We start from the raw sequence: 25,317 nt of genomic DNA on the forward strand, positions 1-25,317 counted from the left end.
TTATACATGAACTTAAATGTCAATATGTTGGTTTTATCAATGTTGAAGCAAAGCAAGTTTGCATCGCACCATTGTTTAACCTTTTCTAAGTCCTTGGAAATGTTAGATTTCAGAAGTTCAACATTATTATTATGCTACAGTAATGTGGTATCATCCACAAACATTGTAAATGATCCTCGAATGTCGAGTTTACTGAGACCATTCAGATAAATAAGGAAAAATATTGGCCCAAGAACTGAACCCTGAGGTACACCCCATTCAATATTTCAAGGATCAGAAATTATGGAAGTTAACAATTTGAGTTCTGTTGGAGAGGTATGAAAACACCTGCACCAAACCTGAAAGTGTTTTTGATCCATCTGTAAATCAACAACTATCTGCTCTTAATATATCCATCTCCCGGAACATCCAGTCGTTTTTACTCAGGAACAGTACTGTATGAGGCAATTCGTCGTTGACAGTTGGAGGCATAATGTCAGAGGTCATTCCCAGAATGATGTGACTTTCAGTGTCAATCTATTGTACTCTGCATTAGATTGTTTTGTGTAGTTGGCGTTGTGCACAAGTCTATATGCAGTCCATCTAGTCTCTCTCTAGAAAAATGTGGACAAGAGGTAGATCGAGAAATTTTGCCACAAATCCTTCAACATATTCAAAGGGACAGTCTGGCTTTCTGTAAAACTTTTTCCAAGTGAGCATTCCAGGTTTTTTTTAACAAGGACAATGCCAAGATATTTCACCTTTGTTCCAAATGGATTGATCTCACCATTGAGGGAAAGCGGCATTGAATCGTCATATTTTCTCCTCCTGGTGAAGGGGAGTATCACAGTTTTGCTGGGATTGACAGACATCTGCTCCTTGGGGCACCAACTATGAAGAATGTCCATCGTACTTTATAGAATATCACAAGCTACCCTTCTTGAAGTGAACTTTGCCAAGATGACAAAGTCTCTGCATCAGCTTGCAGGTATACTTCCCTTCTGTCAAGGGCATCAAGCAGACTATCCATCAGGAGCGACCACAGAAGGGAAGATAGTGCTCCATCTTGAGGGCAGCCCCTAATGACCTTCTTTCGAAGAGTCGTAGTTGCAGTTCTGTCTACCAGCATGGCATAGATCCAGCCAGTTATGGTCGATTCTATGCCTTTTCCAGCCAGGGATGATCCTATAGATTCAAGTAGTGTATTGTCAAATGCTTCTTCAATATTGCAATCTCCTTGTTGTCAATGGATTGGAATGCTGCAAGGTTGTTTAATGCTAAATATGTCGATTTGCCAGTTAGATAAGCATACATGTGTCTGTTCAGTATCTTCTCAAGTCCTTTCAACAGGAAGGATGTAAGACTCATTGGTCTTACCTATTCAGGGTGCGTCTCTTTCCGACCCACTTCAGGTATATATACAACCCTTGCTGCTAACGAACTGGGTGGTATATATACCATTCTATCCGGGAGATTTGAAGGGCTAATAGTCTTGATAGCCCATTCAACTACAGGTGCTGTGATAACCTTCTTGACGACCTCCCAATGTGTAAAAAGAGGTAGGGGAGTGGTGAAAAACTTGGGAGTTAGTTGATGATTGATGAAGGTTGACGCAGGATATTCACATTCGCATAATAATGTTTAATGCCTTGAAAAAAGAAATGTAGTGAAATGAAAGTGGAGACCAGTTTGTGAACGTAAATCGATTCAATTATTATTACCATCCCGTTATGTATCACAACAGAAACATTTTTCCCACACACAAAACTTCTTACTGTTTTTTCGGGTATATAACCTTCCACAATCTGAAAAATAAACAAAGTTAAATCAATAGAGAATCGCTGAAATTTAATAAAGAACAAACTGAAAAGTTCTCCCCGAAAAGTGACTGCGTAATGGAGAGTCCAATTAGTCAGTAACTTGTCATATTCATAAATTTTGCTTACAAATTGATAATATCAATTGAAGAAAAAAATATTTATACTTGCCTTTCTTTAGTGGTTGACGTTTTAGATTTTTTTTTCGTTTTCAAAAGCTGAAATTTACTTTAGTTTACCTCAAATTGTGAATAGCTTTAGTTTTTTCAACATAATCTACGTGAATACATATACTAGATGTTTTTCGAGAGTTCAGCTAAGATAATATATGCGGATTCGTTGAGTTTTCTAATTTTTCTAATCCTGCCATCTGTCTTCTCCTCATCTGTTTAAAAAAATCTGTTTTTCCGTTAATTAGCTGTCGCCCCCATACGAACGACAACTCTCAGAAGTTGAGAAACTTGTGCGAGCTAAGGACTAACGCGGTCTTACCTTTTAACGTGTGATTCCTAACTCAGTTGCAGAATCATCCCAGCTTCAACCAGATAAAATCTCTCGAGAAAAATATCTGGTCGAGGCGGAAATCGAACCCACAGCCTTTCGATCGTGAGTCGGGCGCACTACCACCGCGGCCAATTCCTTTGTATCCACGATGTTCATTTTTCCTCACATCTAGGGATCTTGAGGTTCCATAGGAACACGGTATATTGTAAATACAATCTTTCGATTTTTCAACCATATTTTCGGGTTTAGTTTGTGTCAAAAGAGATCCCAATGTGTTGGTAGTTCTAAAAGTTGTTCTTACATTATATTCATTGAGAGCTCTTTCCACAAACTGCTCCGGATATGCATTTTGCTCCAAAACCATTTCAATGATAGTATTTCCTATTTCATATTATGAACTGAATTGCAAACTGTCGTCACTCTATCTTACAAACATCTAACTATAATTTTTTGATGCTAGCGTGACAATGAAATATATAGAGGAGATATCTACTAGTGCAGTGGTCGCCAACCTCTTCAATGTGTTGAGCTACTTTGTTAATTTTGGAATAAACAGCGAGCTACCCACACGGAAGCCACGTAACGCAACGTAAATGAAATAATCCACAGTTAATTTATCATTATATGTATTTATTTTACTATTTAACTGGTTATACATAATACATAGGCATTAATAATAAACTAATAACAAAATAACTAATATTACTAGTACGTACTTGTTCATAGCTACATTCCTACCTATCAAACGAAGGTGTTTGAAAAATAAACACAAACTTTTATCCAGCCACAACGGCATGTCACGTATGATTTAAAAATAGTAACGCACTATCATGAACATAAACATTGAAAAATAAAAAAGCACGTTCAATGAGAAGGCTGACACTCAGACTCATTGATAATTTTTTTTAATGTTTGCAGTATAATTTGATGCAGCCATTCGAATACAATTATCCAAATGTTCATCTGTAAGTCGATTGCGATATTTGTTCTTAATAAACTTCATATTGGAAAAAGAAGATTCACACAAATAGGTTGAACTGAATAATGCTTTCACTTTCAAGGCAACACGGCATAGAACTGAATATTTGTCTTTACTTACAATAGGCCAGATACATTCAGTACTTGAGACTAACGATTTCAAGGCTAAATCATTTTGAAACTCAATGACTTCCATTTCTGTTGCAGCGATGTCTTCTGCATAACACAAGTTGCAAACTGTTGGATATCAATTTCCATACAGGGTGAAACAACAAACTGCGTTACTAAAGCCATTTCATTGAAATCCTTAAAACGATTTCTGAAGTTATTCTTCAGGGTAGAAATTATTTCTACATGATATTTGTTGTCATAGGGTTCTAATGGATTTTGAGATATTTTTTCTGAAAGAAAAGGAAAATGCTTGGCATCGCTGTTAATTAGGTTTTGTTCCCAAAACTCCAGCTTTTTGATAAATGCTTTTATATCAGAAATCATTTCCGCTAGTTCTTTGTCTCTCCCCTGAAGCTGCAAATTAAGTTCGTTTAATTTCTCTGTAATGTCCACGAGAAAATCAAAATCTCTAAGCCAGATTGAATTTTCTAGTTCCGGAGTCGGTTCATCGAGTTGTTTGAAAAATTGAACTATGCCAGATAGGACATCATTAAAACGTTTCAGCACCCGTCCTCTACTTAACCATCGGACTTCAGACTGAAGGAGAAGGTCCCCTTATTGACAGTCAATTGCATCGGCCAAGGTTCTGAATAATCTTCTTTGTAACGCTTGAGCTCTAATCTTGTTCACAATTTTTACCACCAGTTTCATAACGTTGTTTAGTTTCAGGAAATTTCCACATAATGCTTGCTGATGGATAATGCAGTGGTAACAGAGAAATTGCGGAAAAGTTTCATCTTTACGACAACCCACCATAGCTGGAGCGCCATCGGTTGTCAAGCCTACCATTTTCTATATTGGAATTTTCTCGGAAGAAATAATATTTTTTAAATGAGAAAATAACTCATGTCTAGTAGTGTGTCCTTTCAGTGGAATGAACTTCAAAAGATCTTCTTTAATCGTAAAATCACTAAAAACCATCCTGACGAACACGGCCATCTGGGCAGTGTTGTTGATTCATCTGTTGATTCATCCAGTTGAAGTGAAAAATAAACACAGTTATCTAAGTCAGTTCTTAACTGTAAAAAAATATCATTGCTCATTACTTCTACACGTCTCATCACTGTATTAGCAGAAAGTTGCATAGATTTTATAGCTGAAACTATCTCGTCTTTATTTCTAAAGTTGGCAAATAACGAATCAGCAGCTTCTAAAAACGCCTGTTTTATCATTTCCCCGTCTTCATAAGGTTTTTTTTTTGTGCAATTATCTGGGACACACGGTACGATGCTTCAGTTGCAGCCTTATTTTTGTCGACTGTTCTTAAAAATATTGATTGTTATCCAATTAACTGCTTTTTTAACTGTTTCAGTTTCTCCTTTCTGGTGGCAGAATGTAGTGGGAATGATTTTTCAAAATTAGAATGTACAGTTTTATGATGTCTCTCAATGTTTCCTTTTTTTAGCAACGGAGATCGAAGTATTACATAAAAAACACACATTTTTATCTTTAACTTCTGTAATGAAAGTGGTATGTCTTTACTTTCTTACAACTGCTTGCCATAATATTATTTTTGTTGTTCTCTACTAACCCAACCGCTGGACGTTGGTTACGCGTTTTGAACTAAGCGCAATGTCGCCGCACCGTGCGTATTTATCCCGTTCAAAGCAATCCAGATCGTTCTCGAACACTAACGCGCTGGTCCGGGTGGTCGGTTCTAGCCGATTCTAGCTTGATGGCGTCAGCGGCAGATCGCTCATCGCAACGTTGCAGCTGTTTATGTTTAATATTATGATAATTAGATTTTTTTGTGGAATTTTCAGAAGCTTCTCTGATTTTTGCAGTTTGTATTTTTTAAATTAAAATCGTTGTGAGAGCTACCAGAATTGCCTCCGCGAGCTACCGGTAGCTCGCGATCGACAAGTTGGCGACCACTGTACTAGTGGAAGGTTATATACCCAAAAATACAATAAGAAAAAACGTGTAGTTTTTTAAACTTGTCTCTAGGGCAGAAATAAAAACTTAGGAGTAGTCAACAGCCCTGTTGATCAATCTAAGTTTGTCAGCGGTTTTACTAACATTTCATATATAGACAATTATTTGAAACAGTGTACAAGCAAGGAGTTTTATTCATCAAAAAAATTCTTCTTCATACCAGAAAACTCTGTCTTCTCAACACGTGTTTCACCAATCAAGTTGCCATTATCATAATGAGGTGGTTCAAAGTACTGGTTCTACCTTTCAGGGAATTTAATTTTTATTGTTACAATCCTACTTCTATGAGGACATACACATCACATTTTTATTCAAGGTGAAATTACGGAAGTGAATTACGATTCAGAAGCATCAGATGCCGATGAAAATGTAGAAGAACCTCCTCCTGTTGAAAACCAAACTAAGGAAACTGATGCAGCCCGTGATCAGGATGATGTTCGGTCGATATTTTCTGATCACAGTTATTGTCAACGTTCTGATCGAGGGATGCATGATGATTCAGGTTATATCAGCGTGAGTCACGGTCATCCCTCGCCAGTAAGAGAAGAACATGAAAATATTGAAAACTTATTCGAAACATCCCATGTTCCTCTGGCATGTGGAGAAACTCTGCCAGAAATGGACGGCACAGGTTCTGCAACAGATCAAACAGCACCACCAAAAGAAGTGATTTCTAGAGATGATGTAGATTCACCCACTGTCGACGGGGAATATCAGAGACTACTCAATTCATTGAGAGAATCTAGAAAAGAACAGGGAAATGAGGACATTTCACCAATTGCTGCAGGTAAGAAAGACAATATTCTCAATACTATGTGAGTTGTGTCTAAGATCGTTTAAAATATTGTCTTGAATGTTTCTTAGTTCACAGTGAATTGAATTTTGAGGAATCAGTTTTTGTGATGATTTTTGCAGTTTTTTTGGGATTCCACTGTTTTTTTTCAGTTATTCTCAAGTAGATGGTTTATAATATTGTTTTCAAAAATAATAGATTATAATTTTGTGTTTATTTTGTAACAAGTATCATTGCATTATTGTCATTTTAAATATTTGTCTTTTCACACCCTGATCATGCTGTTGTGTTCTGCCCTGAAATTCTTTCAAGCAAATTGATTTTCTGTCGATTTAGACCTTCAAGATGACCAACAATCCAAAGAACAAGACAAACGCGAGTCCCGAGCCAGAGTTTCCGAATGGAGGTCTACCATCACTCCTATTCTCCAAAACCTAAAAGAAAGAGATTTCAACATCCACGAATATGGTTCTCATATCATGGAAGACTTGAATGTGGATGAAACGAAAGCATTTTCTTCCATAGTCGAAGGTAAATCTTCGGCAGAAGTTGTTAGGTACTTCATAGCTTCTCTTCAGTTGGCAAATACATACAACATTGAAATCTGTGGTGCGAAGAAAGGAAAATTGTCGAATGATTCCTACAACATCAAGTTGTTGAAAAAGGACAGATATCACGAGCACCTGACCGATTATCAAGCACCGTCAGAGGAGTCATTCAGAGAGAGATTGAAAAGAGTCAGATCGGCTGAGGTGAGTTGGTTTTCTATTGTGGATCAGTTTGAAAATGCTCAACAATAATAATTTTTTTGAGGATCAAGTCCATTATCTATTTACAGATGTAGGTACTTTATAACTTCTGTCTAAATCACTTCGGACTAGAGTTCATTCGCGGAACACACGTAGCGATTTTTTATATGACATAATAATAATATAAAAGAATTTATTCATCAATCAAAAGATTATACAAGGTAATCTACAAATGAATTGTTGAGATGTGTATAGTTGCAAAACAAACCAAAAAAATTATACAGTTTCACAATAGTAGGATATCAGGAAATATAAAATTCTTCAACATTATAAAATATTTTTTCAAGAAGGTAATTTTTCAATTTATTTCAGATTCACATCTATTTCATCTATTATTTTATTAAAACATTTGATACCAATATGCTTTGGTGAATTTTCACAGACTGATAACCTTGCATAGGGTTGTTTAAGTCTTTATTTCTAGTATTCATTTTGGTCTTTGATTGTACATAAATCAGCTCAAGAATATACAAACACGGAAGGGTTGGTATTTGGAAATTTTTTAATAAAAGATTTACATGTTGTAGTTGGATGAGCATGACACATTGTTCTTATAATTCTTTTTTGAGGTACAAATGCCATTCAAAGTGACAATGGGGCCCCTAAAAATCACGCCATATTGCAAAGTGATAATAATAACAATAATAATGTTTATTTTAGAAAATGCCACAATTATTTGTATAAAAAATAATTACATGTAATGAAATGACGTCACACACAATTAGGTATACTTCAAAACTGATGTTTTAAAAAATCCTCAACACAATAGGGTTCTAGATCTACTCTTTTAGATTATGTATGTTCCAATTTTCTTTGTTTGACTTGTGATGTAGTTAACAGTGGTTTATCTGATCATGAAGCGGTGATCTGCTCTTTTAATATAAATCATTGTAATAAAAAACGTGATAAAATCTTCAGACTTAGTTTCAGTAAAAAAAATTTCGAAAATTTTGCAAGAATGGCCTCGACTTTTTATTGGGAGAATATTTTAAGAAGTAGTGACCCATTGACCAATTTCCATTCAAGTCTCAAAAGAATTTTTGATATTTCATTTCCCTTGACTCCTTCTAAGACCAAATCGAGAAAGCCATGGATCACTAAGGGTATAAAGATAGCCAGTAGAAACTTGGGGTCCCTGCACTATATAAGAAAATATCCAAGAAATAATTAAACTTTCATATCGTATTTCAACAAGTACAGACGCATTTTTAAAAAAGCGATAAGGACTGCTAAACATCTTTATTATGAAGGTCGTATAGCTAACTCTACCAACATGTGCAAAGAGAGTTGGGTTATTGTGAATGAGCTCAGTGGTAAACAAAAAAGTGCATCTGTTAAAACATTTCTAAACCCAGATGAAATTAATAATTATTGCTCCATAGCAGAAAGTATTTCTACAAATATTCCCCCGCAAGAAGACCCTAAATGTTATATGAAGAACATATATACAAGAGATTCTTTCTTTTTAACACCAACTAATTCTGAGGAAATAATGGACATCTTAAAAAGTATAAAAAACAAAAATATCTCAGGATGGGACGATATATCTGCAAAGGTACTTCTTCATATTCCAGAGAATGCTTTGTCAACCTTGGCAGAAGCCATCAATTTTTCATTCTCGAGCGGAATATTTCCAAAATGTTTGAAGTTCGCAATCATTAACCTGCTATCTAAAGGAGGAGATTGTGAGTTGGTTACAAACCTTGGACCCATTTCACTTTTGCCAACTCTTGCAAAGCTTATAGAAAAATTGGTGAAGAAAAGAATGATCTCATTTCTCAATACTAACCACTCACTTAGTAATTGCCAATTTGGTTTTCAAGAATCAAGGAGCACCAATGATGCTATGTTCTCAGTTCTAGAAAAAATATATTTCAGTATCAATGAGGGTGAAGTAGTTGCTGCTGTGTTTTGTGACCTTGCTAAAGCATTCGACTGCGTAAATCACAAAATTCTCTTGAATAAATTGGAAATGTATGGTTTCAGAGATGTAGCGTTGAAATGGTTTCATTCTTATTTGTCAGATCGCACCCAGTCTGTATTAGTTAATAATAAGAGATCTGAACCTCTGTTGGTATCTTGTGGGGTTCCACAAGGTTCAGTACTCGGTCCACTACTGTTCCTGCTCTTCACAAATGACCTATCTCTCATCAATACGAAAGGAAAAATAACTCTATTTGCTGATGACACTACTATTGTTTGGCACTCAAAAGACAATACTGAACTATATAATAATATATCGGTTGATATAGACATCGTTAAAAAGTGGTGTGATGCTAACAGACTGGCATTCAATACCACAAAAACCTGCATACTAACCTTTAAATGTATATTAAATGAAATTTTTCTAGGGAATACTTTAATTAGCTCCGTCTCATCAAGTAAATTCTTGGGTTTGCATGTAGATAATAATCTATCCTTTGATATCCACATCTCTAATCTATGTAATAGGATGGCTTAGGGATGCTATGTTTTTAGGGTTATTACCAGAGAACTCAACTTGCAAGCTGCAAGAACAGTCTATTTTGCGGTAATAGAATCCCGCCTAAGATATGGAATTTGCTTCTGGGGTAATGCTTCTCAGTTCTTGTTACAGTCTGTGTTTATCTTACAAAAGAGAGCGGTTAGATATATTTGTATAATTTTCCTGTTTTGACGATATTAACAACTTATCATACTCAGTTTTTATTTTCAAGTATTCATATTTGATACTTCCATTCGTTTTGGATAGGCATAGTAATGTATCTAACCTACTTTTATATTCCTCAATTTGAGAACTCGAGTAACAATTTTTGTTTTTACGAAAATGTATCTGCTTGATTGGAAAACATTTGTTGAAAATATTTATAAAGTTATTGATGAACATCACCCATTGCTTGTTTACTTGCTCATGTTGTATTTCATAGACCTCTGCCCAATTCTCATTATTTAGTTTTTCGTCAAATTTTTTTATGGCTTCCTCTGTGAAACATCTTTTGTGAGTACCTGAACCATCCCAAAATATAATAGTTCCAGTATCTTGCAGGTTTTTTATTATATAGCATGTAGTGCTTAGTTTTGAACATACAGTGTTTATGTGTGCTTCCCATGTTAGCTTACTGTCCAAAGTAACACCTAAGAAAGTGATGGTTTCCATAGATTGTAGAGATAAGGTCAAGTATAGGTCATATTTGGATTTATGATTTTTGGCAAAAACCGGACATAATTGTTTTTTTTGTATTCAAGATGAGGCCATTTTCAAGGCTATATCTTTCTATTTCATTAGATGCGTTGTTACTTGATTTTGTCAATTGGTCAATATTATTGTGTGACATCATCTGCATATATTATTGTTTGATTTGCGGAGGTACAGGTGTCATCAATGTCACTCAGAAAGGCTAACAACAATATTGGTCCCAAGATTGAACCCTGTGGAACCCCTGTATTTATTATTTTTGAATCTAATTTCTCATTATTCACTACTGTGGTATGAGTTTTGTTTGTTGAGTATGATGTTACCCATTGAAGCGAAACACCCCAGGCAACTATACGTTTTGGAATACAAAAAGGGAAAATGTATGTATTGAGTATATGCCATGAAAACCACGAGATCACGTTTCTGTGGTTTTCTATGAAAAATGCATCTCATTATCATGGATAATAAAACTGTTGTTCTGATAATCATTATAATGAAAATTTGAAATGGACCTGGCATGATTTATATGAATTTGATTAGAAAAAAAAGAAAGTGAGTTCTGTTATTTACCTGTATTTTCCGAATCTGAGTTTGATCTGGAGGAAATGAAGTTTCACTGATTTTATTTGTTGGTATAGATCATTGGTAAGAACAGAAGTGGCCCTATATTTGCTTCTTGAGGTATACCAAAAGTAATAGTTATCAGTTCTGATTTATAACCATTATATGTCACCTTTTGAGATCCATTCGACAGGTAAAATTTAACAAAAAGTAAAAGTTGTTGGTCTAAGACCTAAATCTCACAATATCATGATCACTACATTGTGATCTTGCAATGAATAGTGACCTTGAGGAAATGGTCGCTTTTAAAAAGGGTGAACGATGGATCGGAATAATTGAAATCAAGATAACTTGCACTTTTCGGATCTTGTCAAAGGTCTACAATTACGATTATAAATACTTCACAAGAAATTTTTCGGTGCAACACACGAGGCTTTATTGTGTCGGCACGAATAGGATCAACAAATGAAAACTGGCGATTATTGACTGTATTAAAAAACTCTGGCAGATACTTCAATTATTTCAGAAATGTAGTTACCTGTCGTGATAGACCAATGATTATTTTGATATACTGTAATATATGAAATGTTGAATGACATGAAATACTTGTATGAAAATACAAAAATAATACATTGATTGAAAATAGCTATATTTGCGTCCGTGGTAAATTTTGTTTTAATTGCACACAAAAAAACACAATATCTTATAACCAAAATCACATGTGTGGCGGACTTCTGTTTATGATTTCATAAAAATATGTTTCTTGGTTTAGCGAGGGACTCCTATCATTTATAACTGTCGTATCTTATTTTATAGCTTGAAGATGAGACAGAGCCCACACCCAAACACCAAAGATTTATTGAACCTTTGACAACTAAGAGAAAAAGACAATCTCGAACATTCCTACAGTCAAAAGCTTGTAGGATATCCAGCATCATCGAAGACGAAGCAGTGTTTCCTGAAACCATTGGCCAGGACCGCACGCAAGCCGCAACAATTTGCCGAAAAGAGGTACAAATAAAAATTGTTGATAACTTGAAATCGATGCTTCCAATTGCTTCCAAAAGCATTATGAAGTGTCCGAGCGCTTACGAACCTCAAATGTCTCCAATTTTAACCCCGACACCAACGTCTCGACACGTGCATTTCTCGGAGAATTTGGGACGCGTGCGGAAATCTTCAATATCGGATAGACATTTGTTTAGTGATCAAAGCTTTTCCTCGACGCCCAGAAGAGAATTGACGGAAGAAACTTTCCGATTTCACTTGGATAGTATGCAAGAGGAAAACCCTGAACTTCAAATGTATTCTACGCCACTGGAAGAGCGGCAGTCCAGGCTCCTAGAGCCGTTTTCAAGTGGGAAGTCTTTGCTGTTCGACTGAGCTACGGTCAGGCAAGGATTTTCCGGTAAAAATGTTATTTCTTCTTCAGCATTTTTTAAGGTGTATTTGTACAGTAACCGTATTTGGTTTTAAATTAATTTTGTTGTAAAAATTTTGATTTTCGTATCGGGGCGATTATCAGTTGAAGCTGAAAAGAAATACCAAAAAGTGGTGGTCTGTATCTATAAATTTATTGTAAAAAGATGAGTAGGAGGTTTTAGGGATAAAGTATTTCTTCTGGAGAAATTACATGCTTTAAGAAACTATCGTCTCTTGATGACGCTCACAGTTTTTTTGGTTTGGTATAGGAGTAGTGTTTTATTTGAAAAAACCATTGTGTTTCCAACCTAACAAAGATACAAGATATTTTTTCAGATTTATTTTTTTTTCAACATAGTCTCCTTTTAACTCTACATACTTTTCCTAGTGATGCTCCCATACCTGTAACCCTTTGAAATAGTACTCAGCGTGTTTTTTTGTAAAATAATTGTTCACGAAGGTGATTGCCTCTTCATTTGAAGAAAATCTCTGTCCTCCGAGCGCACTTTTTACAAGAGGAAACAAATAGAAGTCGCTTGGGGCTAGATCTGGTGAGTAAAGCGGAAGGTTAAGCAGTTCAAACCGCAATTCGTGGATTTTTTGCATTGGTAACCGCTGACATGTAAGACGGTACTTTGTCTTAGTCTTAGTGATACTTAGTATGCTCCTGTATGGTTTTTTCTTTTTGAAATAATCGATTGAAATAACTTCATGAATATCCCAAAAAACAGTCGCCATCACTTTCCCAGCTGTAAAACAATTTTTGCTTTTTTTTTTAGACTCGGTATGGACTGTATTTTTTTTTTCGGGCATATAATGGTGAATCTAAGTTTCATCTCGGATGTATTGCGCCTAAACTGCGCCAACAGAGCGTTGGATATGTTCAGTCGAAAACGATTTTGGTCTTAACGTGAGCTAACATGGCACCCAAATGGAAGTGTACTCTTATAAAGCAAGTTATTCCAATATTTCTATGAAATTCATTATCATATTCAGGAAGAAGCTACAAAAGGTATTAATGACAGTTATATTCAAAATGTACAAGACAAAGTTGAAACTTACTGTTATTTTTAGGTTACCCGTGTCAAAAAGGTGTGAAACTTATATAAGCAAAACATGTCAACGCAATGAGACAAGTCATTAAGTTAAAATATCTTGATTCCTCACTGAGGCACAATAGTAATAGGAATAATGAACCATCTGTAAGTGTTTGAATTATGATTCGCCTGTAGAAGACAATGTGCTACCAACAAAGAAAAAAGAGAGAGATACAAGAAACATGACAATGACATATGCCATAGGATTCAGTTTGAAATTAGTTCATCATGGACTAACTTATATTAAACTGAATCCTATGACATATGTCATTGTAATGTTTCTTGTTTCTCTCTTTCCTTCATATCTAGCACATGGTATTCTACCCTCAAATTATAATTTAAACACATTTGTATGTTTTATTAAAAATCATTCATGTAAATATTGTATCCCAGTGAGGAATCAAGATATCTTAACTTAGTGACTTGTCTCATTGTGCTGACATGTTTTACTTCTATAAGTTTCACATCTTTTTTGACAAGGCTAACCTCAACAACAGTAAGTAACATCAGTTATTTGAGAATGGTCTAACAAACCGAAACTGGTCGTAACAAATAATAAACTTAGTAGAAATTAGACAGAAGTTATTTTCTTTATCCTATGTTCAATGTGAATTTCTACAAAATATATAGCTATCAATCGAACAAGAGTAACTTTCTGTTTGTGAGTTGGGGGCAGTAATGATGGGATCAGTTTTTCTGAAATTGTTCATTTTCTTGAATAATAGAAGTCTTTCAAGAGTATCTGTAACTCTCTTCAACTTATTATTTGCTTTGAGTTTGAATCCTTCCTGCGTTTTAATCATTTCATCAGTGAACTGAGGAAATAGTTTTTCCCATAAGCTACAGAATTCTATCCTGGAATATCCTGTATCTACAGCTGGGAAGAAAGCAGGCTTGTATTTTTTGGGCGTAATTTCTTTCATTATTGGTAAGAACTTTTTGTTCTGTTGGTTTTTTGAATTATAACAGATTTTGTTATCTGTTGTTTTTGTGGAGGTTCAAGGATGGGCATTAGTACAGTTGGGTGAACCAAAAATAAATCGTTGGATTTTTTCTGGATTTGGTTGACTTCTTTTGGAGGCACTTTCGAAATGTATTTTTTATTTTCGTTTGAGCGTCACTTATCTCCATTGTCCATTATCCATTGTCCATTATTCCTCTGTTTCAGTATCCATAATTATGTTTTATAGTCACATGTACTAACTACCAGGAGCAAAATATGTAGTCTGATAAATGTGGACTGTGAAAGTAAAAAAAAATAACAAAATGAAAGAAACGCCTCAAACTGGTTCGTTACTCATTAATAATACAGGTCAATATTTTTCAAAACTAGAGAATCCGAATTCATGTTAGAATTGATTCTTCATTACAGGAATTGAGATCATTCTATAAATGCAAAAACATTGCACAGAACTCCCTCATACATCTGAAAGTACAACTCATCCCCTAAAAAGTTATTTTGAATTAATTGATTTAATTTTTAAATTTTTCCATAAAACCTTTAAATGATAAATCCTATAAATCTAAATGCTATTCCCATATTACCTAAACCTCTTTTCGCACCTTTTAACAAACACTGCTAACCTCAAATGAATAACCTATAATCTGATAACTTCAGACTTCATAACCTTGAAAACTAGGAATTAAAGAAACCCTAATAACCTCATTAAAGTTTTGGGATCACCGGGTTTGAAATTCTGTAGATTTATATTGGAGTTTTTGGGTTATGAGATTCAAGACCAACACAGCGATTTTGGATTTGATGTAACATTCTAATGAAAACGGTAATCTAATTTTCAATAATCGATCGTATCTAATAAACGAGATGTAATCTAAAATGTTCACAATGGGTTTTGAGCGGTGAGACTTGTACTTTCACATGCTTGAATGAGTTTTGTGACAAGAAAATGCATGGATTATCAAAATAATATAAGTATCCACGAATATTAATAAAACGTGTTTGTGCAAGGTTTAGTTAGGTTAATCTCTTCATCAACTTCCAAGGTGCTCAACTATGGAAAAAGTATAATAAAACCTCATTTCCAAAATATAGGACTCTGAACAGAGTCCAACTCCATCTCATGACTGGTTCTGGAGTTGGCTGTGGTATTAATCGTTTTCAACGTTTTGCTTGGAATCTTCAGGAATCTTTTTACTCTTGAAGATGCCAACTCCTTGTGAGTGTCCTGTTAAAAAAAATTAAATTGACTGCGAAACCGTCTCTCAATTTTGGTTGGAGCACGTCAAAATTCTGATGTGATGCTTCAATTCCGAGATTCATTTTGGTTCTCAGCTTTTCCAAAAATGTATTCTCCGGTGTAATTTTTCCTTTATTGATAACATTGCAATATCTATCTATGACTAAGGAGACAAATTTATATATCAAGAGAAGTGTTATGTTTTCATGATTTTATCTGCAAATTCGTAATAAAATTACGTAAATTTGATATTTTTTTAATGTAGGTGGTAATTAGTATGTAAGGTGGAAAGATGTACAAACAAAACATTTTTTTCATTAATTCATTCATTGATTAGATATTTCTTGTTATTGTACTTCTGCATTGTTTTCAGTACATCTACAGTAATATTTTGTATCTCATAGAAATGTATTGTTTGAATGCTGTATGTACAATGTTTATTTAATAAGATTTGGAAGAAATATTTTCCTTCTGTACATTAGCATGTTTGATGCTAGTCCGAAGAAATAGCAGACTGGAATTTTCTTTGCTGTTTTTATTTATACTGCTTTCACTGCCTTTCTTGAGGGTATTTCTACACATTTCTCAATGTACTGAATTTTCATTCAAGCATTGATTTTATGCAATTCAGTACAGCTTTTCCTCATTTTAGTTGTTAACATAAAGATGTTTAAATTGGGTTATTTATTTTCTTTAATATATTATTTTCCTTCCAGGCAAGCTCTTTCATTACCTTTCTGTGAGACCAAGGAAAACATAAATTGTTAGAAAAAATATTTTTATTGCAAATGTAAAATAAAACACTACAAATAAAAGATAAATATAAAACTATTCGATCTGGTTGCTGAAACATTAAAATTAATATAAAACAGTCTGAATATTTACGACGCCATTCTTTGTCTGAATCTTTTCATAAAATCTTTGGCGAGCTTATCACCTTGTCTGTGTTCCAGAGCTTTTATTCCTTCGGAAGCCATTGCTGAAAACAAGCAAAAAATAATTACACATTGTGATAAACCCTTTTGAATTTGCACCTGCTTTAATAGAAAGAAAAGATCGTGCAAAATCCTTATGGGAGGCGACTTTTGGCCAAACTGTCTGGCTTTTTGTTAAAAACAATTCTCAAGAAAGCAACAATACATTCTTGGGCAATGCCAATGCGACCGGGTGTTTTTCTCAAATTAATTGAATTTGTATACTCACTTTTTTGAGTAGGCCGTCCTAGTTGCAAATGAACTTGAGATGTATATTCAATTGGACTTGTTGATTCTTCAATATCACAAAAAGGTAGAAAAGCTTCTCCAATATACTGGTTATTGTAACCTAATAAATCTTTGTCCTTTACGCTAAATAAAATTAATCCGTCTTCGATACGTCTTTGGTCCTGAGATAATTTACTGAAAAGTGAAATTTCAATATTAGAATTCAATTATTTATTTATTTATTCACTAACGGGTTCAAGACCCATTTAACTCAATACAATTCAAAAATTAAAGATAGCTACACATAATACCCAATACAAAAGTATAGATAGAATCAAAACAGTGGATATATGAAACTAATCAAATTGTAAAAATATAAAAATACAAACAGTAATCAAATATATCTACATATGATAACCGGAAAACAGATTTTTTAAACAGATAACGTGTCACTAGATTAAACGTTCTATTAAAAAGACGTTCGCAGATACTTCGTATTCCTCCCTGAATCAAGCTGCCTCTGAAACTGATACTCTAATGTAGAATACAAGAAACCGAGGTCCGTTTTATTTGCCGTTCTTATAGTTTGTGATATAAAGGAATGAAGGTACTGATTTCTTCTACAGTGTGGTTGAGAAATTGTAATTCTAGAAAATTTAGGAGAGGCCGAAAGTCCAATCTTGGATAGCAAAGAGGGACAAATCTAGTAATTATAAAAAAAATATCTTCGAGTCTTTAGTGTCCCTTCCGTTACGGAGTGTTTCAAGCTCTATGAGAAAATGTAGTTGAGGAGAGTTTAGTTACATATGTAGTTTTCAGGAGCAATTCTGGATTTAATCGCGACCAATCTTAGGAATTTTCTCTGAACTTGTTCTAATATATGGATGTGGTTTGCATATGACGGGTTCCATACAGAAGATAGGTATTCAAGATGAGAGCAGTAAACAGAATTCACAAGTATTTGATATCAGTGAAATCTGAGGTGCATCTTAAGAAGTCTACCATATTGAGAGACTTATTAACAATGGCTGACATGTGGGGCTGAAATGAAAGTGAGCTGTCTAGGAGTAAACCCAAGTCTTTTATTTCTGTAACGTTACTGAGTGGAACTTGATTTATAGTGTGGAAGAACGTTAAGAGGATACGTTTAAGGCTAAAAATTATGGAATGACATTTACGTATATTAAGTTTCATACAATTGTTAGAACACCAGCTTGATAGTTGGTTCAGATTCCTCTGGAGTTCTACACAGTCGTCCGGTGAATCGATTTTCTTGTAAACTTTCAAATCAAATAAAAATGAAAATATACTTTATTGTCCGAAGATTTGCATCGTATTGACACAGTCCAAGAAATATAATGTTAATATAGAAAAAGTACTAAAAAAAGTATAAATGTGCATGTGCAAGTATAAGTATGCATGTTCATCTGAGAAGCTTAGAAATACTGCATTAGAAAAGCAGTATTGAATATCGACCATAAAAACATTGAACAGCAATGGTCCCAAATGGGATTCTTGGGGAACACCGGCTAGTACTAAGCTTCCAGAAGATTTCAATCTGTTAACTTGAGTTATCTGTAAGATAACTTTGTATCCAAGAGAAAAAGTTACCGCAAATTCTCATGTGTTCAAGTTTTTGTAATAAACGACTATAGTTGACTTCATCAAATGCCTTGGAAAGATCTGTGTAAATGAAATGAACTTGGCCACCTATGTCTGAGATATTCCAGAGATAATTTTCATAGACAAGCAGATTGAGTTCAGTTGACTTCCCTGAGCGAAATCCAAATTGTTGATTATTAAGTAATGGATTTAAGATTAGTGTCAGGTATTTACAATGAGAAGATCTAGAACTTTGGGAATAGAACTTTGGATGCAGATTGCTCTAAAATTTGTAATATCAGACTATTCGCCAGATTTGTATATAGCTTTATTTCTAGAAGTCTGGAAAAATGCCCTGTTTGATACAGTTGTTGAAGATAATGTGTAAAGGTCCGTGCTAGGATAAAGTTACAGTGCTTCAATAATGATGGAGGTCCTTTAGAAGCAGGTCTTTTAGACGCATTTAAGCTATTTAGTTTTTCATAGATTTCGGAAATTGACAGGCACAGCTTGGAAACAGACAAGAGAGGGGAGTTTAGAGGTTCTTACTCGGGGCAGTTAGTTACAGAGTACACTGAGGTAAAGTAATCTTGGAACATATTAGCAATCTCAACTACACTTTCTCCTGCCATAATACATCACATCTGGTAGAATATTATGCTTACGTTGGAATTCACAAAATTCCAGAATGCTTTAATATTATTCACTGCCGAATATTCAATAAATTTACAGCTGCCAGACTGAGTCATGGCCGGTGAGAAGCCCGAACTTGCCTCTACATAAACTGCTTTTTATACATCTACAAGAACCCAAATGAACCCGGTAGCTGTTATTTTGACGTTTTTTTATATTGCGAGCCTAAGTGAGAAAATGTTAGGTAATCAGTGGGACATCGCGTTATTTTGAATTTCAAATGGGCTTCCTTCTTCAAGTAAATAAGACGTTTCAAATCAGATGAGAATCTTCTGGGAACTTTTTTAGTTGAAAATTTATTGATAGGAACAAAATGGTGAATGTATTCATAATTATGTTATAGATAACATTAAGCATATCTTGGGGTGATTTGTTGAGTAACAGTTGATCCCGATTGACAAAACCCAAATAATATTGGATATATTTAAAGTCGGCGTTTTTGATATCATAGAAATACTCATCGATCACAGGCGTTACATTATTGGTTGAAGGGTTGTTGATACTAACTAATGAAGGGGGATTTTTCTGGTGTTATCAAATGTTCATCGGATATCGGATTCTGTGCACAAAGGGTCGTGGTTATACCTATAAACTTTAAATTCGTGAACTAAGTATTACTCACATAATGAATTTTTCATCATACAAAGGAAACTGGGTTTTATTATGGCATTTTGTTTTCGGTTTTTCAATTCCACTGAATTTATGTTCTGGCAGAAAATGAACCCTAATGAATGAGTCGCAAGAACCTACAAAAAATAAGTAATTAATTTTCATGCATACTCGATCTCGAAGATTTACCATTGGAATCCATGGCAATTAAATTTCTTGCATTCATGACTTCAACTGTCAGGGTATTCTCCTCAAATTTTGCTTTTACCGATATTTCTCCATATGGTGATTCTTTTATTCCTTTGAATTCTTCTGCCATATCCAGATGGACCTACAAGTATATTGAAGTGATTTACTTTAGACAAAAACTTATAATAATAATAATCGCCTTCATTTCTTGCATAAATTGTATAATATAAAAGGGCGGAGTTCACTTCATTCAGAGACGAGACCTCCACTCAACCCCTAAAATGCTGCTCTAACTTTATAAACCTAATAGAAATATTAGCATCATTATACATTCTTTCAGGAATGATCGTTTCAAGTTTATATAGAAAAAGGAATAACGAAAAAAAAGTTAAGATTGGGCAAAAAGATATTTCTTGTACTTTAATTTGAATTTTGTTAATGTTGGACATTTGAGATCCAGAGGTTAAAGAGCTGTATTTGGTGCCAATTTGGTATGAAAAACAACGTTTGAAAAATTCAGTTTTGAACTTTGATGGCGTTAGTTCACTTCTGAATCTTACATTTACATGGTTTTTTGGTAATTTTGTAGAACAAACAAGCAGCACGAAAAAGTCTTCTCTTCTTCATATTCAACCATCCAGCAGTAATTAGTTTTATTTGAAATTCTTTCGCGTCTACAAACACCATATATAAGTCTTAGGCAAGAGTTTTGAACTCTTGAACAGGACTTTTGAAACATATCAGGGCCATAAACGCAGTCAGCAAAATTAAAAATAGACAATACTATCGAATTCACACAAAAGTACTTTTATATCTGTCCTTAAAAAATGCCTAGCTCCATATAATGTTTTTAGGGGTAGATAAGATCTCTGAACAAATTTATTTATGTGTTTTTCGAATCTCAAATTACAATCTATCTCTAAAACAAGGTTTTTTGTGTGTTCCACAAGAGCTAATTGGTCACTATCAATTGTAATTTTGATATCTTGAGAAAACGGTAAATTGTTCTTTGAGCGAAATAAAATTATGTTAGATTTTCTAAAATTCATCTGAAGACAATGGTTTGGTGTCTTTTGTATGAAGTTGTAGAGATTTTTATTATTTAGTAACAATTTATTTTCCCAAGAAACATACATTGTTTATAGCAGGGAAAAAACAATAATTTCAAAAACCAATTTTCAAACGAATACAAAAAACATTTGAAAAATGTAACATTAGTTACAAACATAAGTGGTATAAAAACATAGAAAGAATGAATGTCATTATGATGTCATCGATGACATTCATTCATCCTCACTGTCTACCAGTGAGGATGACAGTGTTCCATGTAAGTACAATTTGTTACCATTCATTTAAAATAGAACTCCTGTGAATGATATCTGATTTTATTCCATAACGAACGTTTATAATACAAACTGAGTTGGGAAAAGTATCTTCTGTATAATTCAGTGTTCATATAAAAGTATTTGTTTTGAAAGAATTTTTTTCTTTCGTGTAATTCAATGTTTATATGAAAGTAGCTGTTTCAGGAGGGCTTTCTTCCAGTTTGTGTCTGAAAGTTGCTTCTTTGCATGATCTATACATCCATGTATAGAGTTACTTATTTTCAAATTGATTACTTCCTTTCTTTGGAAGATTCCCAAATTTTTTTGTATCAAGATGGAGTAGTAGAAAGCCAAAAACCCTTCAATTCATAGAAATTTTTGAATCTCATTCTTCATGATTTTTTTTTGATACTCCTGATTACGAAAATCTTCACCAGATTCTTGATGGGTTTTTAAGTTCTAGTGAAACTGAGTACTTTCATCCAGGAATCATTTGACTTTTGACTGTTCTGAATGATATTTTCATTTCGTTTCATGCACTTCCACAAAAATTGCTTTGAATTTCATAGACAAAAAAAATAAAGGACATACCTGATGTATCAAATCCGCAGTTTCCAAGCCGTTTATCCTTAAAATATTGTCAGTCCGTTTCAAAGAATTACAATTATCACAGTCGTCAGGATTCTTGAACGATCCTATCATCAGTTTAAGTGTTTTGCGAAGATTTTCGAAAAACGAAGGTGGTCTTCTATTCTGAAAACAAAGAATACAAATGTTTTCATGAAATGAAACTCTCATTAAAGTCGAATCTTGAGTTTTTGAAACTCACATCTAAGTTTGATTGAATTATTTCTCCCAAAGTCACAGCCAACATGTCCCAAACAATCTCCAACGTTCTGTCGAAATTTTCCTCATTCAGTTCTCTGTGTAAGGTGCTTAAATTATTGTCAACGTACATCATGAGTCTATCAATACTGTTGCTGTCCTGATTGCATAGTTCTGCACCTTCAATCAGGAGTCTTTTCATCGATGGCATCATCTGAAAAATAACTCGTAGAGAAATGTACTGAAAGTAAGTTGTTCCTTACCTTAAATACTACAGTCTCTAGTAACTCAAGAATTTTGTTCCTTACTGTGTCAATTGAGTTAGCGATAACTGTGTCCAGTGTTTGTTGACATCTCTGAGCCTCAAGGGGACTTTTAAGATCCGAGATTTTCTTGATTATATCATCCATTCCCAAGTCTCTGGTGAAGGGTTCCAGAGTTTCCCGGATATAATCAATGTTGTTTATTGCAAGACACCATTCGTTCGTTACTTCGAATTTTTTCTCATAAATGTCCTGCGTATGTCCTAGACCATCAACCCTAGCCGACATTTTATCAGCATAAAATACGCTGCATCGGCAGATGTCCTTGGAGAAAATCACAAATGAAAATTAGGCATTGCCATTCATAGAATCAATTTTTTGACCAAATCAAAGTTTTCAAAGGAAAAAGTATAGTTCAATTTCTGAACTATGACTTGGGCTTAACAGGATTTTTCATAAATACAGCAGTAACTTACGTCAATTATTTTTGCAATGAAAGAGTAGCAGCTCTCGATATCTGGCCAGTTCAGTTGTTGCCAAAAAACTTTAACCTGAAAATAATAAATTGCATCAATTGAAAACAATGTCAAAGAGATTTATTTTTGAATTTCTGACTACAAAGTGAATGTTGAGACATCCAATCATTTACTTATCCAAAGAAATCAATAAGTCACAGCAAATAATAATAACTATCTTAATCCAGGGCTATTGCAAAATGATGCCATCGGATCTGCCTTGCATTGGTTACAAAACCAAACCAAATGTATAGTCGAAGTAATCTTTATTGTGAACACTTGAAGCTATCGGCGCCCTCAAAGGCCAAAAAACCAATACAAAGAGATAACGCCGCTGCCAGCTAGTCCACGTGGACTGAAGAATTGGCGGTTCGTATTGGATGATTTTTACTAACCGAGTTTTATGATTGGCTGAAGAGTCATAAAATTAAATTTTGAAGTCATGTTACGGTGTCGTGTTGTCAATGTTTAGTTCAGGAATTGATCGCGATTTGAGTGTTTAAAATTCGATATTGGTTCAGTTATAGTTAATTAAAATTTTTGTTATCTGTTTAAAATGTGGCGTCTATGGACAAGTACTAATAGTAATAACGAGTGTGATAACAACGCAGACTTTTTCCTGTGTAGTGATTCCACTAGCGATGGTGAACAATGCGAAAAAGAGATACCAGTGAATAAGATTCGGATGCATTTAAATATTGAAACACAGAGAGTATGTTTCAATGCGTATAAGAATCTACATCTCAAGTTTGGTTTCGAGGGAAACAAACTATTACAAGCAACATCAGATTTGACCGAAATTCCTTTCTCAACTGTACGTAAAATAGTCAAAAACAAACCTTATAAACGCAAGACGCGATGTGATACGGGATTACCAAAACCTTTAGAAGTTCATCTAATGAAATCATTGATAAACACAATATACGACTGTTACAAAAGCAATGAGATTCCTACAACTAAAATTATAAGGAAGAAATTGATTACTTCCGGTCATAACGTGAGCTGCTGTGACAAAACTCTTCAGAATTGGATAAAGAAACTAGGATTTAGATTTAAAATAATAAATAAACGTCAAGCAGTTATGGAAAGCAGAAGAATGGTAGAATTGCGTAACAAATACTTAGAGCAAATAACTATTATAGTCAAGAACAACGGCAAATTTTCTATTTGGACGAAACTTGGTATGACACTCACGACACAGTTACGAAAGGGTGGACTGATGGTTCGAGAATGTGTACGCCTAACATGCCTGCAAACAAAGGATCGCGACTAATCATTGTGCATTGCGGAGTAAGTGAAGGATGGGTTCCGAATTCTTTAAAATTATCTGGGAAAAACTTGAGGACTGCAATGTTGACAATCATAAGAACATGGAAGCTAATATTTTTGGGGAATGGTTTGAAAACACATTGATCTCAAGTTTGGATGCGAATAGTATAATAGTTCTTGACAACGCTTCCTATTAGTACTGAATGAAAATTTGAAGAAAAATGAAATACAAAGTTTTTTTAATGGATAACAATATGTATTTTGAAGATGACTATACCAAAAAACAACTAGGTACTTAAGTTTCACAGACAAAAACATTTGAAAAAGTCTATGCCCTTGAGAGTATTGCTGAAAAGTATGGACACACCATACTGAGACTTCCCACCTATTTTTGTGTTTTCAATCCCATCGAGTTGATTTGGGGAAAATTGAAACAAAGCATCTGGCGTAAAAATAATTTTTCAAAATTTGATAAGAAGATAATAGAGCTAGTTGAAGAAGAAGTATCTAATATTACCAAAGAAGACTGGCAGAAAAGGATTAAAAAAGTAATTTTAGTTGAAAAAGATTAAATGGAGATTGGACACTTCCATATTAATGGTAGTAGTATTCAGAAGTATTTTCAATCATCACTCTGTTATTTGAATCCTACGTTCAGAAATTATTATTGAATAACAAAATTAGTTAGCTCCCTAACTATATTATTAAAGGGGAACTATATCGTTTACTTGAACTATATTAAATAAGAAAAGGATGCTTCGAAAAATGAAGAACGATGTTCCTCAGTGATCTGTTGTGAATGTCCTCCCTTCGAACTATTGTAAGGCAAGGTACTTGGGTAGTCCAGTAGCTAGATCTTATTGACAAACGTAGTAAACAAAACACGTACATACCTCCCAATATGGAGGTATGTACTTAAGGGAAACCGCTGTTATAAAACAAATGCATTGATTTTGCATTTTTTGCAATCTTGTACACCATTCATGTGATAAACAAGGTTCTTAAACTATGTCAGCATGGTTAGTATGCGAGAGGACAAGAGAGTTGTGGTAGTGCCCAGATCCCGTTTGAAGGGATCAATAGTTTTTTCAAGGCTTAGGTAGATTCTCTTTGCGACGATAGCTAATTGGAGAATTTGAGCTGTTGGTCAAAAATAACACCAAGACATTTAGCTTCAGAGATAGAAGGAATTAATTCATCATCAATACATACAGGAAATTCATCAAGGCGGCTTAAGTTGAAGGATGGCCCAATAAGAATATTTTTGCCTTTTGCCGAGTTTAGGAGTAGAGGGTTTTCCTCGGTCCACCTATTTATGGTTGTAAGATCGTTGTTTATTTTTATCAATTTTTTTATAAGGCTAAACGTTTAAGTAGAGAAAATAGT

At 34.2% G+C, this 25,317-nt stretch overlaps 2 protein-coding genes across 9 annotated transcripts in view; one reads left to right on the forward strand and one right to left on the reverse strand.

The window, feature by feature from the left end:
* The window catches only part of LOC111511484 (uncharacterized), an 86,505-nt gene that overhangs the window by 8,785 nt on the left and 52,403 nt on the right, over window positions 1-25,317 (forward strand). The window contains exons 6-9 of one of the 3 annotated variants that reach the window (XM_074174370.1): window positions 5,701-6,171; window positions 6,514-6,929; window positions 11,539-12,130; window positions 16,156-16,270. In XM_074174370.1, coding sequence (XP_074030471.1) covers window positions 5,701-6,171; window positions 6,514-6,929; window positions 11,539-12,105 — 1,454 coding nt within the window. In that variant the 3' untranslated portion in view covers window positions 12,106-12,130; window positions 16,156-16,270. The other 2 variants (XM_074174371.1, XM_074174369.1) reach the window with 2 other exon arrangements.
* Window positions 16,201-25,317, reverse strand: part of stac (C2 and C2B_Munc13-like domain-containing protein staccato) — a 137,811-nt gene continuing 128,694 nt past the window's right edge. For all 6 annotated transcript variants that reach the window (XM_074174363.1, XM_074174366.1, XM_074174365.1 and 3 more), the window contains 8 exons: window positions 22,624-22,698; window positions 22,148-22,471; window positions 21,889-22,098; window positions 21,651-21,812; window positions 19,735-19,876; window positions 19,559-19,682; window positions 16,643-16,836; window positions 16,201-16,418 (listed from right to left, as the gene is read on the reverse strand). In XM_074174363.1, the coding sequence (XP_074030464.1) occupies window positions 16,321-16,418; window positions 16,643-16,836; window positions 19,559-19,682; window positions 19,735-19,876; window positions 21,651-21,812; window positions 21,889-22,098; window positions 22,148-22,471; window positions 22,624-22,698 (1,329 nt within the window). In that variant the 3' untranslated portion in view covers window positions 16,201-16,320. The remainder of the gene's footprint in view (window positions 16,419-16,642; window positions 16,837-19,558; window positions 19,683-19,734; window positions 19,877-21,650; window positions 21,813-21,888; window positions 22,099-22,147; window positions 22,472-22,623; window positions 22,699-25,317) is intronic.

Source organism: Leptinotarsa decemlineata, unplaced genomic scaffold (assembly GCF_025532065.1).
Source record: "Leptinotarsa decemlineata unplaced genomic scaffold, Ldec_3_MD MMD2_tig00000576_RagTag_RagTag, whole genome shotgun sequence".
Classification (NCBI taxonomy): domain Eukaryota; kingdom Metazoa; phylum Arthropoda; class Insecta; order Coleoptera; family Chrysomelidae; genus Leptinotarsa; species Leptinotarsa decemlineata.